This window comes from Dermacentor albipictus, chromosome 7 (genome assembly GCF_038994185.2).
Source record: "Dermacentor albipictus isolate Rhodes 1998 colony chromosome 7, USDA_Dalb.pri_finalv2, whole genome shotgun sequence".
NCBI lineage: Eukaryota > Metazoa > Arthropoda > Arachnida > Ixodida > Ixodidae > Dermacentor > Dermacentor albipictus.
In genome coordinates this window covers 2,970,260-2,987,146 of record NC_091827.1, presented here as the reverse complement: position 1 = coordinate 2,987,146, position 16,887 = coordinate 2,970,260, and the positions used below count along the sequence as shown (strand labels likewise).

The 16,887-nt window shown below is 47.6% G+C and overlaps 2 protein-coding genes across 4 annotated transcripts in view; one reads left to right on the top strand and one right to left on the bottom strand.

The window, feature by feature from the left end:
• The window catches only part of GEFmeso (Guanine nucleotide exchange factor in mesoderm), a 380,310-nt gene that overhangs the window by 321,547 nt on the left and 41,876 nt on the right, over positions 1-16,887 (bottom strand). The gene's annotated exons all lie outside the window — the stretch shown is intronic.
• The window catches only part of LOC139047661 (uncharacterized), a 34,630-nt gene continuing 20,885 nt past the window's right edge, over positions 3,143-16,887 (top strand). Inside the window, exons 1-4 of one of the 3 annotated variants that reach the window (XM_070521538.1) lie at positions 3,154-3,501; positions 14,595-14,662; positions 14,759-14,854; positions 16,430-16,480. In XM_070521538.1, the coding sequence (XP_070377639.1) occupies positions 3,372-3,501; positions 14,595-14,662; positions 14,759-14,854; positions 16,430-16,480 (345 nt within the window). In that variant the 5' untranslated portion in view covers positions 3,154-3,371. Of the gene's footprint in view, positions 3,502-14,594; positions 14,663-14,758; positions 14,855-16,429; positions 16,481-16,887 lie in introns of all 3 variants that reach the window. The other 2 variants (XM_070521540.1, XM_070521539.1) reach the window with 2 other exon arrangements.

Genomic DNA, 16,887 nt, shown 5'->3' with positions numbered 1-16,887 from the left:
TGTGTCCGTGTCTGTGCGCTGCTTCACCAGCAAAGTATGATGCTATTCTAAAGCTATCTGTTTTTTCCAGAAATATATCGGTGCTCTGGCTGCCCCACAAAAATACAAAACGATGTCTACCAAGGCTAAAATGTCAGCTACAAGTGGTCAGCAAAAAAAAAAAACGATCTGGGTTCGAGTAGGAGGGGAATAATTTTCGGAAGAGTAGGCAAGACGGTTGGTTGACATTTCCCGGCATGATTTAAAGTCAGTTCATGAAACTGGGTTATTGCCTAGGGGAACATAGAAGCGTTCATTACAGATATCCCGGTGCTATGAGATTACTGTGGTTTAAGCGGAAAAGTGTGCACGTAAGAATGGCTTTATCAAGGAATGCCTATAGATTTAGCTTTATATTTGAAGAACTGCGGTAGAAGACTTGACAATTTCGTCGATTAACTATCGTGTAACTTATTTATTGGCTCAATCTCAGTTAGCTTTGCAACCACAATAATTGGTTTAAACCGCCAAGAGACAATTAGCTTTGCGTGCCATCCGAAAAGGTTTGCGCGAACTGGGAGGTATCTCTTGAAGCAACTCGTCCTCTTAAGGAGTGTAGTGTATAGCCAGTATACGGCAATGGGTCGCCGTCAAAAATAGCTCGCCCTTAAAAAATAGCGATTGAGGCTGCGTGGCTGCGACCACGGAGAACAGAAAGAAAAACATTGGGCGCCTTTACGACCGCGTCCGCATGTAAAAATTGTGTCTCATTTTATTAAATAAGTTTACACTCCAACTTACACGAGTCATGGTTTCTCTCAGCGCTTAAAACGTAAACATTGCCAAAAATAATATAACGTACAACACAGGACAGACAGCAAGACGAAACAATATATGAGCGCCCTCTGTCCTGTGCATTGGCTTATTTTATTAGAACGACAGAAAGCTGAGCAAGTTGGTTCATTATGCAAAAACGGAGTTTTATTGTTGACATTGCTGCACTAACTGTCTCACGTTTCTACACCACTCAAACGTAAGGACTACACATGCACCAAAGGAAAGCGGATTTGTAGAACTACTAGAGTTGCGATAATGACACACCAGCAAAGCAAACGGCTCCTTGTAAACAATGGTGACGCCTACCTGACCACCTCAAGGTGCTGCTGATATCTGCTTGGTGCAGATAAAATGGCTTTAAATCATCGAAAAAACTTCAGTGCCACTCCACTCTGTGAAGGACCAGCTGAAGCTGCGTACGCGGGCCCCTTAATGGCGAACGGCCGTGCGTCAAACGCCGTGTGCACATGAATGGAAGGCGCGACTATAGCCCACGGCGTTGAATCTCGGAAGATGATGAGGCACCGAGTTTATACATATCCATACATTGTTGCAAAACGCGGCAGGGCACCTTTTACTAACGAATCCCGGCGCGTATAGCACGCACCTCACCGCACTCCGCGAGCACACGCTGCTTCACCGTAGCCAAGGCGATCGTGCGTTGGCCGACGTCCTGCAGTGCAGTAGTGGTTGTGAGGTGACTCGAAAAGCACAAGCGGTCACACACAACACAGGCCACACAAAATTGGTTCCCCACAAGCTCCCACTGAAAAATTTCCGTTGCTCCCATCAAACGCTCCAAGTTTGCGGGGCCACATGGACGGTTCGCATTACTTTCCGCGTCGCGACCTTGTCACCGCCACCACGGGAAAGGAGATGTATCAAAACCTATTTTTGCAACTTGGCGGAGTGCTTAAAGCCTGCTTCACCTCCGCCGTGGCTCGGCCCGGTATTGCGCTATCTTCGGGATCGGCCACGCATGGGGAGAAATTCTCGATCTAGACGGCTCGATAAGCGCAGGCCATTTATTCCAGAACCTAGCCATATACAGCTTCGCTGTAAAAGAAAAGGAAAAAAAAAACTGCGCGCTACCAGGAAATCTTGTTCGCCATCACGAATGTTTCACAGTACTTCAAATCGATACACCCACGGAGATTTGCTCCTAAAAGGGAAATTCTAATCATAAAATAATAGAAAGCTTTAGCTGGGCGTCCGTAGCAGCTCTGCGTACGCAGGAAACCCGCGGAGGCAACAGTGCGCATGCGCAGTACGCAGGAGAATGCGCGGTCTCTTGCGTGCGCCCGCAACTTCCCAAAAGCTGCGTAATCTTTGTAGATCCCAAAAGCTGCGGAATCTTTGTAGATATTTTCCAAGATATTCACGTATGCCTCTTGAACTCCTTGACTGCGTAATGCCTGAATGACTGCTGGTATCTCTACTTGGAGTATCTGTACTCTACTCTACTAGCTTGGAGATACTAAGATTATTATTTTTTCATTCCACCTAATTGAACCATTAGAGTTATTTAATTAATCAATTTATTATTTATTATAGTTAGATGAAAACTGTTGATGAGAAAGTTGCAGACTAACATGAGAAACTCCCGATTCAGCTTCGTGTTCCTCGACGCGTGCTGCATAAAAGTGCTTTTCGGAGCGCGAAAGATGCGCACGAGTACACGCAAAATCACCGCGTGACTGGCCACTCGAGGCGGGCATCTTCGCAACTTCGCACTTTCTCTTTTAGATGCAATACGTTTAATTAAATTCGGCGAGGTGGTTGACGAGAGAAATGTTTTAGCTCAGGAGCCCCGGCCTAAACACATGGGAATGGCGAATATGTGTACAGTCGCCAAAATATCTCTTTTATATGCAACAATTAAGCTCTATTTTGAATCAATTGCACGATGTTAAAGTTTAAGTGCATTGACGACCTCTGTCACTACGCTTGCGCAATCATCAGCAAGGCTGCACCTCAGTGCTCGGCAAAGTGAGACATATCTCAAGCTCGCGATACGCTTAAATGGGGAGACTCAATAACGAAGACACCGCATAAACATGGAGCAATTCATCTTATGATCACGTCTATAGACACAACCGAGCACAGCTGTGGAGTCAAATAACATACTGCAGGCTACACGAGTGAAATCGGGAAATGAATGCCTTGTTTCTATAGGAAACCCAGACATAGCTGAAGCCCAATTCTACTCAGCATATGATTTACAAAAGCTTGCTTGAAGCAGCAACTCGCAGTATTTTGAAAGTGTACGAGCAAGCTGTACTCGATTCATCCGAGCATTCGAGTTATTCATGACACTTGCCGAACCAGACGGCTGTCTTGAGCATTTGCTCCGCACGCTGACGGTACATATACTGGCTGCGCGGAGGTTGAACAAGAAAGCGGAGGCGCTATAGATTACAATTTCTGTAGAATTGGGCACCTGACTTTCTTCCCGACGTTGTCGCTTGTTACGGCGCACCTGTAAAGAAATCTTTAGTGCAGCAACATCGCGCGCAGGGTCGGGACCGGTGCCGACACGGCTCCAAATAGGAATAATGCGTTCGAGCCGCAAGCAGGCGATAATCTGGAACTTAAGGGTTGCGCTACGCCTGGTGGCATGGCTGTTTTGTGCAGTTGCGCTGGCACGGAACGAAGAGGCCCCAGCCTGTTTCGACGAACTCATCAGTAAGTATGGCATATTTTTTACGGAGGAATGAAAGAAGAAGGGGGGGGGGGGAACCGAAGCCACGTTTGAAACTTACACAGGCTAGACGAAAGTGACAGGTGGTGCCACCACTGGTCGATGACGTCAATTTAGCCTTGCTTCCAAAAAGTATACCATTTCCTTTCTTTCCCTTCTTTTTTTTTCGGAAAGTTCAGGCATGTGCTACCACCATCAAGCTTTAAACATATCCGCGTCAAAATCATCTGATCAGTTGGGCGACGCGTCGATAAGCTAGCTGCACGGACTGTTCGATCATGCTGCAAACCTGTCGAATATCTTGTTGAACCAGGCTACCGATACAACACGACGCACGAAGTTTCAACTCAAAGCGAAACTTTCTTTGCCTCCCGACTTTCCGGACGCTGCTGCGGTCTGCCTCGCGCGCGCCGCTGGGTTCCTCGCAACACCACCAGGCAGTGCTCGCCACCATGCAGCGTAATCACATGAAATTATTAGGCAGGAAGTCTAGAACAACAACATATCTTACACGAAGATGGAAACAAACTGGAAGGGTACGCGGGATTAGATTACAAACGAAAAATAACAGCCGAATCTTTCCAAAGCAATGACGAGGTTGTATTCGATGAAAAAAAGAGCACGAAAGAGAACCAGGTGGAAAGGGAGCCGGTGCTGACGAATTTCAGCTGGAAGAAAGCCCAAGAGAAAATTCAGAAGCGCACGGTCACAGAGCAAGACGAGCTTTCCTTCAGGCCGAACTAGGACCAAAAAGTAAGGAAGCTCTGGTGAAAGCAGTAGAAAAAAGTCTAAAAGATAGACGAGTACCAGACAGTTGGCGAAAAAGTAGAATGAATCTAATTTATAAAGGTGAGGGGGAGAAATATCGAATTCACTCATATAGACCGTTGGCCATTGCATACAGGTTAGCAATTAAAGCTGCAAGTATATATGGGCAGAGAAAAATGGCATTTTGGGAGAACTTCAGAATGGCTTCAGAATAGGTAGGCGTATGGAGGATAACTTGTTTGTTCTTACTCAGTGTATGGAAATATCAAGAGTAGAAAGGACACCGTTATGTGTGGCCGTAGGCATTACAGGAGCGTATGACAACGTACACCGTAACATTTTGTGGTATATTCTGCAAAGGGAAGGCTTAGGCAGCGACGTTTTGAAAAAGGTTTACCTAGAAAATACCATTCACGTTGAATGGGAAGGGATGAGGAGAGAGGAGAAAGTTGATATCAACAAGGGACTGAGGCAGGGGTGCCCTTTATCCCCGCTGCTGTTTATGATGTGCACAGTGAGGATGGACAGGGCGCTAGAAGGAAGCTATACCGGCTTTAATCTTACATAAAAACAGGCGGGTATAGTAGTAGAGCAGCAGATTCCAGGTTTATTTTATGCGGACGACATTGTATTGCTAGCTAACAAGCAAAGTGATTTGCAGCGTCTGGTTAATATCTGTGGACAGGAAGACGATATTTTAGGTGTGAAATTTAGCGTTAATGAATCAAGTGTTTTGGTATTGAATGAAAACAGTGAACAGACAGTATACAGGGCCAGAAAATACCTCGGGTAAAACGAATATGAATATCTTGGTATATGGATAAACGAAGGCAATATATATATGGAAGCACAGGAAAAAACAACAACAGTAAAGGGGAAGAGAAATGCAGCCATAATGAAACACAAAGCTCTATGGGGATATAATAGGTACGAGGTGCTCGGGGTATGTGGAAAGGTGGAATGGTTCCAGGACTTATGTTTGGAAATGCGGTTGTTTGCTTGAAATCAGGGGTACTGGCGATCGGCGATCAGCTCGGGTTGTGCCGGTGCTTTAGAAAGGCGAAGCGACATAACGAACTATCGACCGATTTCCCTTACTTCATCTTGCTGCAAACTATTGGAACATATTATAGCTAACCAGATAAAAGAATTCCTAACTGAGAACTGCATTTTCACACCGGTACAGCATGGCTTTAGGAAGGGGTTTTCCACCGTCACTCAGTTAGCTTCAGTCATCCACAGCTTTGCTAGCATTCTTGATAAACCTGGTCAGATTGATGTTGTATTCTTGGATTACAGAAAAGCATTCGATCTTGTTTGTCACCATAAACTAATCGAGAAGCTCGAAATCATAAAACTGCCACCATACTTAATTAGCTGGATCTCTGCATACTTAACTAAGCGCTTACAATTCGTCAGCATAAGTGACTGCGTGTGTGTGAAGTGATTTTTGAAGAGAAATGGAAGAGATAAGTGCAGTGCCGTAACTGTGTCTCACAGGAGGACACCTCAACAGCACTGCACGGGGAAAGGGGTGTGGGGAGAAAAAGATGGAGATAGTGACCGGAAGTAAAAAGGAGAGAGAGACCGGAATAGCAAAAAATAAAAGATGACAATGTAGCTAAGCGATTGCGGGGCCTACAGCCGCGCTCTGAGTTGTGTTGCTTCACAGAATTCCATCAATGCCGAAAATGCACGCTTGGTGATGGAACTGTGAGCATTGGGGAAGAGTAGGCACTGCAGGGTGGTGGATGGCAAGCCACATCGGCGATAGGAGGCGTACAGAGCCTCCCTCTCGGTCCCAAAGGCCGGGCAGTGAAGCAGAAGGTGTTCCAATGTCTCCACGTCGTCGCAGTTACCACACACGGGGCTGCCGGTTCCCGTGAGCCTGTGTGTGCGCGCCACTGTTTTGTAGCAGCCGATACGCAGGCGGAGAAGGAAGGCGCAGTCAGCCCGAGAGAGGCCCGCACGCGGGAGCAGGCGCGGGGGCGTTCCCACCGCGACGCGCCGATCGGGATGTTGCGCAGTGAGGCTGCGCAGAACCGCTGTCTTGGCCACGTCGAAGCTCGTCACCAAGTGGGTGAGGGGAAAGCGCTCACCGTGCACCGCCTTGGCGAGGGAGTCAGCCTCCTCGTTGCCTGGCAATCCGATGTGTGCGGGTATCCATTGAAGCGCCAGGTCACAGCCTTGATTCACGATGTGTCGCAGCTTGCAGCCAACTCGAACAACAAGGGGCACTCTGCCGTAGTCCCTGGCCAGCATGCAAAGCGCCGCACGAGAGTCAGTGAGAATGGCCGCTGACACAATGTTCGGATGTTCCAAAAGGAGGCCGGCAGCGAGATCAATGGCGGCGAGTTCGGCCAATGTCGATGACGCGGCAAAGCGCAGTCGGCACTGGCGCGTTTCCGAGATGTCCGGTGCCGTGCAAGCCGCAGCACCAGACCCGTCCGGCGTCACCGAGCCATCGGTGTAGACGAGAAGTCGTCCTGCCAGTCGCTCGTGCAGTAGGGAGGCGGTCTCCTGTCTCATGGCGCACACCGCAGTTCGGCGCTTTGATGCGACGCCAGGCACCGCGATGTTCACGTCGAGCAGACTGGAGTAGTACGGCAGGGAGACGAACTGTGGCGACGACCCGATGAGCTTTGAGAAGTCGGTGGCGCACTTGCCCATTTCCGAGTTCGGCAGGGAGTGGAGTCTGCAGATGAGCCGCTGGCCCTGTGGTGAGCGCTGCAGACGCTGTTAGATATGGAGCTGTTTCCTGCGATTACTTCGAGTTCCCCAGACCACATCGGATTGCAGCACAGCTAATTGAGGAATGCAGAAGCAGGAAAGCGCATTCCAGAGGAGCGGCCGAGCAAACAAGTTTAAGGCAACAAGTTCACGTGCCAACAAGTTCGTGCACCGCCGGGATTAGCAGATGGGCATCCGACAATGGAGCATGAGCAGCCCTCCCCTTCTCCTCGTTAGAAGTGCATTGCCAGTCTGCGAGGCAAGACCACAGAGAGCCGCCAGGTGTGACACCGCGACACGGGCGCCTACCATTGGCTGAAAGTGGCGTCATCGGAGCGGACTCTCCCATTGGTCAAACATGACGTGACTTGCAGTGCTCGAAGGGTTTATAAGAAGCCTTCCAGAGAGACCTGAGGATGCTGGGACATGCCCTGATTCCCTGATTCACCTCTCTCGTACTTCATGCCGCGGGCCGCAGCGTCCGAGTTGCTGCCGGCCCGTAATGACTGTACGACTGTTACTTGTCGCTCACCTCCTTGTAAATAATGTAGAATAAATCCCTCCCAAGTTTTGGGTTTTCATCCCGAAGTCCGTCCTCCAACCCCTACAACGCTCAATGTAGTAAAGCGCCTGCTTTCGTGCACGAAGCGATGGCGGCCAGTTGCCCACTTCCGCGAGTGTCGCCCCTACTTGGGAGGAGCGGGGGAGGCCGTATAGTTCTCGCACCGCAGTGCGGTGCGCCATGTCAATGGCATTCCAATTCGCCGATCGAGCGTTGGTGGTGGGGAGGGCTGCCCTTCAGATGAAGTGCCAGTTACTTCCGGTCTTCCTCAAGGAAGCGTGCTTGGCCCCTTGTTATTTTTATTATATATTAATGATATTGTAGAAGTAATCGCTCGCCCCGTTCAATTAAGATTGTTTGCTGATGATTGTGTTTTATTTAATGAAATTAAATGCCACAAAAATCAAGTCCTCTTAAATTCTACCCTTCAGAGCATTCAATCCTGGTGCCAGCAGTAGAACATGGAGCTCAACATTAATAAAACATTTTCTATGAGAATTACTAAAAAAACACCCTTTACCGTTTACTTATGATCTTGCATCTCAACCCTTATCCGAAGTCGAGGAATATTGGTACCTGGGTGTTATAACGCATGATCTTTCCTGGAATAAACATAGCTCTGCTACATGTGCTTCAGCTTTAAGAAAACTTGGTCTGCGCGGGCATAAATTAAAACTGGCACCTCCGGAAACCAATCTGTTGGCTTACAACTCTATAGGGCCTACGCTAGAATGTGCGGCAATTGTTTGGGACCGGTACACGAAACGCAACATCGATGCATTAGAAAAAATTCAGCGAAAAGCTGTGCGCTTTATATTTTCTAAATACCGTCCAACTGACTCTCCCTCGAACTTAATGAAAATGAACAATATACAAACACTAAAATTGCGAAGGAAAATTGAAAGGATTAAGTTCCTCTATCTGCTTCAGAATAATCGGCTATCTTTTAATCTGCAGCAATACATAAACCTCTAACAGGGCGATTAACAAGGCACCGGCACGCCAAGTCATTAACTCCGTATTTTGCCAGAACCAACACCTTTAAATATTCCTTCTTTCCTCGCACAACAACCGAATGCAATAACTTTCCCATATCGCTTCTAATTAACACTGAAAGCATTGAATGCGTTTACAGCTGAACACGCGACAGTTGAAAAGTGCTGTTTGCTTCTTTTTATCTTGTTTTGTTGCAGTGTTTCTGAAATTGCTTATTTTTTATTTTCCTGCAATCGTTCCAATGTTTTGTAATTGTTATTTCTGTTTTGCTACTCATGTATTCTTACACTTCCTTGTTGTTTCTTTCTGTACTTCTGCCCCTCCTGCAAGGGCCACTACAAGGCCTGCAGTATTTTCTAAATAAATAAATAAATTAATTAATTAATTAATACAATCAGGGCTGGATAGGAACCAAAGGTCAGCGGGACGCCTCGCAGTGGGTGCGCACGGGAACACTACAAATGAGGCTGTGCAGGATGATATGGGCTGGACTAGTTTTGAAGTGAGGGAAGCTCGCAGTAAAATTGATTATGAAGGACGATCGAGCAATGTGGAAGAAAGTAAATGGGCTGGGAGAGTGCTCCAGGCATCTGTATAGGAAAAACATTGATTCACAGTGGAGGAAGAGGACTAGAAAGCTTACCAGCAACTATGCGGCCTGTAGGGTGGGCAATACAGCAACAAAGAACGTCAAGTGGAAAGTCAGAGAGGCTGAAATAATCTCATGGGCGGCGGTAATGGAAAAGAAACCAGCCATGAATAACTACTTAAGAAGAACAGACCAAATCAGGTAAGAAACAATTTGTGATAACGCAAAGGTAAGCTCATTACTTTTCGAAGCGAGATCGGGATGCCTAGAACACGCACTTATAAATCGAGATATAAGAACGAAAAAGAAGCATGTGCTTGTTGCGGTAAAGCTAGGGAAACGATGGAGCATGCTTTATTGGAATGTGAAGATATCTGCCCAACGGTCGATTTAGGCACCTCTGGCCTCCTTGAAGCCCTTGGGTTCGGTGAGAGCAAGGAGAAAGTATATATGTCCGCAATAGAGATTAGTAAGCGGCGATTGGAGGATTGGTGGAAGCAAAGTAGGGAAACAACTAACGGAGGCGTGCTAAATAAAGTTCACAATACGGTTTCAGAAAGTTTGGTTATGGGAATTCATCGTGAGTTTTCTTTCCTTTTTTTAAACATAGGAAGGACATTAGGCAATATGATAAAAAGAGCTCGGGCGACGCTCACAGCATCCGTCCCTCCACCCGGCCGGTCAAATTTTGTGCGTATGGCACGTGCTGTGCTCGTTGTCCTATGTGACAAAGATGCTGGGCTGTGGAGGTCGCGCGTTGTGACAGCGTTACAATCGCTCGCGCCCTTCCCGTCGGGGTGTGGGACGTCGAACTCGCTGCTTTTCCCTGCTGCCCACACGTCGATTGTCAAGCGTGCACTTTCAGTACTGATTGACTTCTGTGAAACCACAAACTTGAAAGCGCGGCTCTGAGCCCCGCATTCGCTTCTGCTACTTTACTTATTTTTTCTTATAACCTGCCACCTTCTTCCGGCCTCTTCATATTTTTCTCCCCCCATTCCCGTGCAGTGCTGTTGAGGTGTCCTCCTCTGAGAGACAGTTCCGGCCCGCTGCACTTCCTCCTCACTCTCAAAGTCACTGCACACACACAGGAGCGTCTTCGCTACGCTGCGAAACTTAATGCAAATCGCTGCTGCCACGATGCAATGTGTCACGTGAGGTAATGATAATGCTCAACGCTCTCAGAGATTATAAACAATGAGGCGCAACAACGCCTCAAGCAAACACGTCTCGCTGTATGTTCTGTGGATTACGCATATAAACAGCAGTGGTGCAGGCATGGAAACGGTTAAAAATAACTCGCCACTCTCGTATCGGACTAAACGCTGAAGAAGTTACACATTCGCGGCCGATTATCACCGTTAATTATCTTCAGTGAAAGCAAACAGCCCAGAAAGCTTCGCTAACATCGATTTCCACAGTGCGTGGCATCCGCAGGTTTTTACGCTGATAAGATTTACGCTACAAACTACACGAGCCTGCCTGTCACCGTAGTAACTGGCCGGGTTGAGTAGCGTAGTCAAGAGCTGCACGGTAGCTTGTGTCGTTTCATTCTCGATTTTGAGATGAACACCGTCCGAGTCTTATTCTTGACTCATTGTCGAGGCAATGCGGTTCCACGCGAGTTTCTCCCTTTCTTTTTGTCATGTCTTATCGTAGATTGATGAGTTCTTGGCATTAAGTGGCGCGCTGCCCTCAACAAAACTGGTATGGTTGAAAGTCAGCCGTTTGTCTTGTTTTTATGCGGGGTAACACTGCCACAAACAATGCCTCGCGTATCAGCCCGCCAGCAGACATTACTGGCCATTGAAGCTGTACGAGTCTCTAAAAAAAGAAGAGAGAGGAAAAGCTGCGCCTATAGCTATAGCAGCATGACTTGCGTTCGCATGCGCTGCGGCACATCAACAATTAGTGAGCAAACTACAGGAAATATTCATCCATAGGAATATGGTATGCGTTTTAAAGAAAAATTGAGACCTGGAAAGCTGGCCGCGTGTGCTACCTGTAAAGTAGCACACGGGCAGCCTCTTGCATTTTCACCGACTATGATCACGTGTGCTACCTGTTAGCACACGTGATCATAGTCGGCGTCATAGTTGGTGAAAATATTATTCGATCCACGAGCTCTGCCCTCGAAACCAGGCCGCACACGCTCTCCGGGTTCCGAAACACAGTTCCAGATCGACACCAATATTATTTATTTACTTACTTACTTAAACAACCCTCAAGGTCAAAAGACATTGCATTAAGAAGTGGTTATATACAAGATAGCGATAACAAAGTGCATTAAATATAAAACAAAATGTCGCCATTTATTTATTTATATTTATTTTTTATTTAGTTATATATTTATAACAATACTACAGCCTTGAATCGTGCGCTTGCAGAAGGGGCATCAAGTGGAACAAATGTCAATAACAATAAAAGTAAACAGTCAGAATGGAAGTTCTAGAAATGTAAACATGTTAACAAATACGTTATGAAAACCACAAACAAGTACTGAAATTTTATTGACACTCTGCATATTAAGAAAACAGCATCGTGGCTCGATACAAAAATGGGCATTATTAATATCAATTGGTATTATTTTAGAGACAATTATTGAAGTTCACCTCTGCCATGACGTCACGGAAATGAAGCAACGTAATTAACTGGCTCACCTCTGGTGCCATATGAGACAGATTTGTCAGAGGCACTCGCTGTAATGCGTGAAGGGCCCCGTGTCGCGCAAGAGCTCTGGCACCAGCGGCGTTGACCGTGAGCGAAAACTTGTATTTAGGCATACACATATGCCACGCCTTGCTATACGGCATGCGGTATATGGGGTGGTTATGTTGCCAAACCATTCTATCACTACAGTTGCTCATACCTTGTCTTACATTGTTGACAAAGCTATTCCTAGCAATTTCGAGAACGACCGCCCACAAACAAATGTCATAAAACACCGACAGCGCATGCCTTCGATGTTAAATATTTTCAGACTTACATTAAAAATGCGAAACGATAACAAGACCCCTAAAAATGTATTGTCGTTGTTTTGTTGTGCGGCTGTGAACGACCTTCGGGGACGGCCCACGTAGGAGCCCGCGTTTGTATACCATAATGTTCGCCAATCTCGCATAGCGTTCGCCGCCACCGTTTTCCGGTAAACATTACGTTTACATAAGCTGCAGTTGCCGCCTTTTTGTTGGTTGCCGAGAAGCGTGAGGAGCAGTCAGGGATCTTTGAGCGCTATCGCATTCCACTCTTACAGGGACCCTGAAACGATTTTGACAATTTTCTACAAACGTACTGAGTCGTTTGAGTAGGTCCTTCTGATCATTAATTGACGCATCTAAGTGCTCCGCGCAAAGCGTGTGATTTATTATCAAGTTTTAAAAATGTACATCGCTGCCGATCGCAGCACATCGCTCAGCTGAATTTTAAGCACCCCTAATCATTTGACGTAATTTGCCTTAATGGCGCTAGTAGGGCGAGCTATCCGTTTGGCTGCCTAGGGCGCGTCATCGATCATCTCTCCAACTTTATGGTGAACAAATGTTGTTCGTAATAGTTCGAATGTTAGTTAATTTGTTTCTATAAAAAGAAAGTAACAGAAAGAGAATGCACAAGAACAATTTCTCACTACACTTGAGCACTTCCGACACACAGCAAGCGTCGTCTGCTAGTGATACAACGTGCTCCGTTTTGACGAAAGTTCAGCTGCAAGTGTCGGTCTCCATCTTTCCGCTAGCACCATGATTCGCCTTTGTTGCGTGGTGGGCTGCAAACGTAGCGACTGGCAATATGTCAAGCTGCGACATCGTGTTCCTCAGCGAGGCAGCAGACAAGCGGAGTGGCATCAGCGCATCGGATTGTCGCTATCCGATCGGCGCCAGGATTTGCGCTTTTGCGGCCGTCACTTTACATCCAAAGAATACTAACGCAATAGCGTTTCGCGAGTCCGATATTCGGGTAAACGCAAGCGCAAGGGGACAGGGCCTGGCAGTTTGGCCGTGCCGTTTCACGGGATGAGCAGAAGTACAAAGGTGAATGGTCTACACGGTGCAGCCGCCTGGTGGCACAGAGCCCAACCAAACACAGTAGCGGTAACGAAGTGTATTCTTTGCCGCTGGTGTAAATTTCCCACATGAGCGTAATCGTTCACACGTTGTTCTTGTAAATATTTAAAATGTTGTACACTTGTTTAGAGCAATATTAGCTTTTTGTTTGGCTGGTTAAGCTCTGCGCCAAGAGTTGGCTGGACCGTGCAGACCGATCAGGCCGCTCACGTACATCTACGCTTAAGTTCCTTGATCAGCCTGAGTTTATGCCTCCACCAATCTGTCGAAACGCCCAGCTCGCCAGCGGTTACCGGAATACCAGACACGTTCGGCGCTGCGACAGAATGCTCGCAACGGACGCTGTTTCGATAGCTGTCGCTTGGGGTCATCTGCCAAGCAGCTGGCGGAGAGTTTGGAGAGACTTCGGAAGTAGACGATACGACGTGCCATCACGATGCAGAGCCAGTGAAGGCGGAGCTCAGCCCCGATCACTCGGCGGACGAGTTGAGGAGAAAATGCATGGCAATGGAGGAGGATAACTTGTAATCGTCCGTAGCTCTCTTAATATGAGACGCTTCACACAAGTTGTGGTGCGAATTATTAACTTTCGCTGTACCCTGCGCGTCTACAAAATTTCTCCGAACCGTTTCAGGGGCCTTCTAAGCGTCCGCCAATGTTTTACTGAGGAAAATTGAGCTGGAGTGGCCGTCTCTGTTCTTTCGCTATACGCCACTGTCTTGTCGCAGTCGCATCGCCACCTCAGTTTCAAACCAATGCAGCCAGGCTTCGCAAGCCAACCCTCCGTGAGGCGATCCCGTTTGCCTTTTCTCGCTCAAAATGTCGCATCGACAGCGATTACATAGTGCTACGAAATAAGGTTCACGGCCGCATAAATTGCAGTAAACATTCGCTTACTAATTAAATTAACGAGCACGGTGTCACGTGCGCAGATGAACACACGAACATGTCTCGCACGATGATCACGAACACTCGCCCTCAAAACGCTGGCTTGAAGAACAGCGTTGCACCTGGGGCAGCGAGCGCACGTGAAGCAACCAGCCATCTAGGCCAGCCAAGCTTTGCACTCGAAGCGGATTACCTCCCTGCGGGTGGCCCTGAAGGCGCTCAGTCGCGCGGACAGCCACGCACAGCCACGGCCGTGGTAGAGGACGAGACGCGCACTCACCTGCCCATCCTTGTGGCCGTTCACCTCAGCCACCCGCGTGTTTCATCGCGTGATCATGCTTCTAGGCTCAACCCAGTGTGCTTGGATTCCGGTAGGTTTTAATAGGAGTGCTGAGTTGAAGTTCGAAATGGCGAGCACCCTTTAAAACACCTCCCGTGTCAAATCGAGAAGCTCGAACTAACGTGGTGCTTTCTGCGACGCAGATGACGACGGTGTGAAGTGCTTCAACCGCATTTTGAGAGTTGGTAACCTTCGAGAAGATGCGGCATTCGTGAGTATCTGACGAAGCGCGGCCTACCTGTTCCACGTGTTCACTGGTAAGATCGATCTCTTTCACTTACTGTTTTGTCATCCTTCTCTCTTTTAGAACTCGACGCTTTCACAAGAAGGTAGGGAGCGTGTCCGGGAGTGCTTTCAGATGGCATACGGCAACTCGACCTCACACTGCCTAAATGCCAGCTTCGTAAGTCTCGCATGTCTGTTAGCCGCCTAATTTGCGCAATTAAATCATGGGCACTGTCTGCGAGCGCATTAAGAAAACACCGTTTCCAGGGATCTCGTTAATCTGTGCACGGGCGCAGTGGTCTTCCGAATACCCGACCACTTATTCTTCGTGTAGCTGAGCTCGTTGACCTTCTACGGGAGGTCCAAAACCCCTCGCACAGAGCTGTCCGTGAGCGATGCAAAGGGCAGGAAGTAAGCAACAAGAACGAACGAGTCATGTCAACAGAGATTTTTATACCGCACGCCTGTGACTTTGCAGTCACCCACCGTGGTGGCGTAGTGCGCTGCTAAGCCCGAGGGATGGAGAGACAGGCCCCGTGCGTGCACCGGGTGCACGTCGGCGGCTGAAGCCGACTACGACGTGAATCGCGATGTCGTACAGTTTTAGCACGTAATTGTTAACTGCACTTCACAATAACATTCAGGGGTTGAACGATCCAAAACCCCGATATAATTACTGGGCACGCCGTAGTATGGGAATAATTTCGGCCACCTGGTCTTCTTCAACGTGCGCCTCAATCGAAGGGCGTTTCAGCCCGACTGAAATGCGGCCGGAGTCCAACTCACGACCTCGAGCCCAGCAGCGCAACACCACACGTACAAACACTAAGCCACCACGGCGGGCAGCAATTTAGACTTGCCTAAGCAGCCTGATTATTTCAGCGCTAATTAAGAACGTGCAAATAGCCATTCTTAAAACCAAATCGAATACGAATCGAATAGTGACGACGCTGAATCGAGCAAGCATCCAATACTTTTCCAACAGCTTTCGAACATTACGACAACGTTTAGCTATACAGTCATTGAGTTCCACAAAATTTTACTTCAATCATAAATAAATTTCAACCAATTACAAAACTAAGGCCAGAGCGCTATGTACTGAAACAAGTTCCTACACAGCAGAGGCTGTAGTATCTTAAGCATGTCCAATAAAAATCAGGCAATAAAATTAAGGAAAACGTTATGCATCAAAATGGCAGCGAAATGAAAGTACCAGCAGCATGGGCATCACGAGAACGCTTAGCGCGATTAGAAGCCCATAGCCATAGAAAAGACGGGGAAGGCGGGAGATGGAAATTCAAGACAATAAGCAAAACGAGAGTAAGGTGAAAGCAGGAGCCAACGTTTCGACAGGTGGACTTGACTTCAAGGCCCCTAGCCAATTATTGATACCAATGTGTCATTGGTGGGACGTAAGCATGGGTGTCACAGGAACGTTAGGCATAGCTACGACATCAATACTTTTTCCACAGTGGTGTAAAAGTTGGCTGCGTGTTAAATTCGGGTAGTACAAAGATGAAGCTCTCACTTTTTTTTTTATTTCGAGTGGCTGAACATCCGTGCTGATTATTCGAAAAGTATTGGATAAATATTTGTTTTTACGAATACTGACTATTTGAGTCAAGCACCGAATCGGATAACAATATATTCAGATCGTTATTCGAAATTTTGCGAATATTCGCTCACACTTATCATGATGAAAATGTCTCGTTCTCTCTCCTTTTAACTTGTTATCTCTCTTTTCTTCTTGCAGTTCACATTACTGTTGTTATGCTGGTACGACAGGACGCCCGAAATGAAAGAGGTGCTGTAACCACCAAGTTCCTCCTTTTATTTTGTATCACGAAGCTATGTACAAGTTCCGTGATACACTGATTATTACGATATTGTCATCGTACACTCGTCGTCATCCCATTGTCCTCATGCCGCTGTCATTGCGTCGTCGTCACGCAGTCGTCACGCGCTCCTCGAGTCGTCGTCATGGCAACTTCGACAACTCCGACTGAAGAGGCCAGCGCGCGAGCGGCCGCGGTAGCTACCACTCCCGAGATCCCTCGCCACCATGGCTGGTCGGCCTAAATAAACCGTGGCCAATGCGGCTACATCTTCGCGCTGCCACCCGCAAATCGGTGAGAGCGGACGACCGAACACAGCCATGCCAGCGTTAACACACCGGCTCTACCAAGGCGAGGGTTACGTGGCCTCACGCGG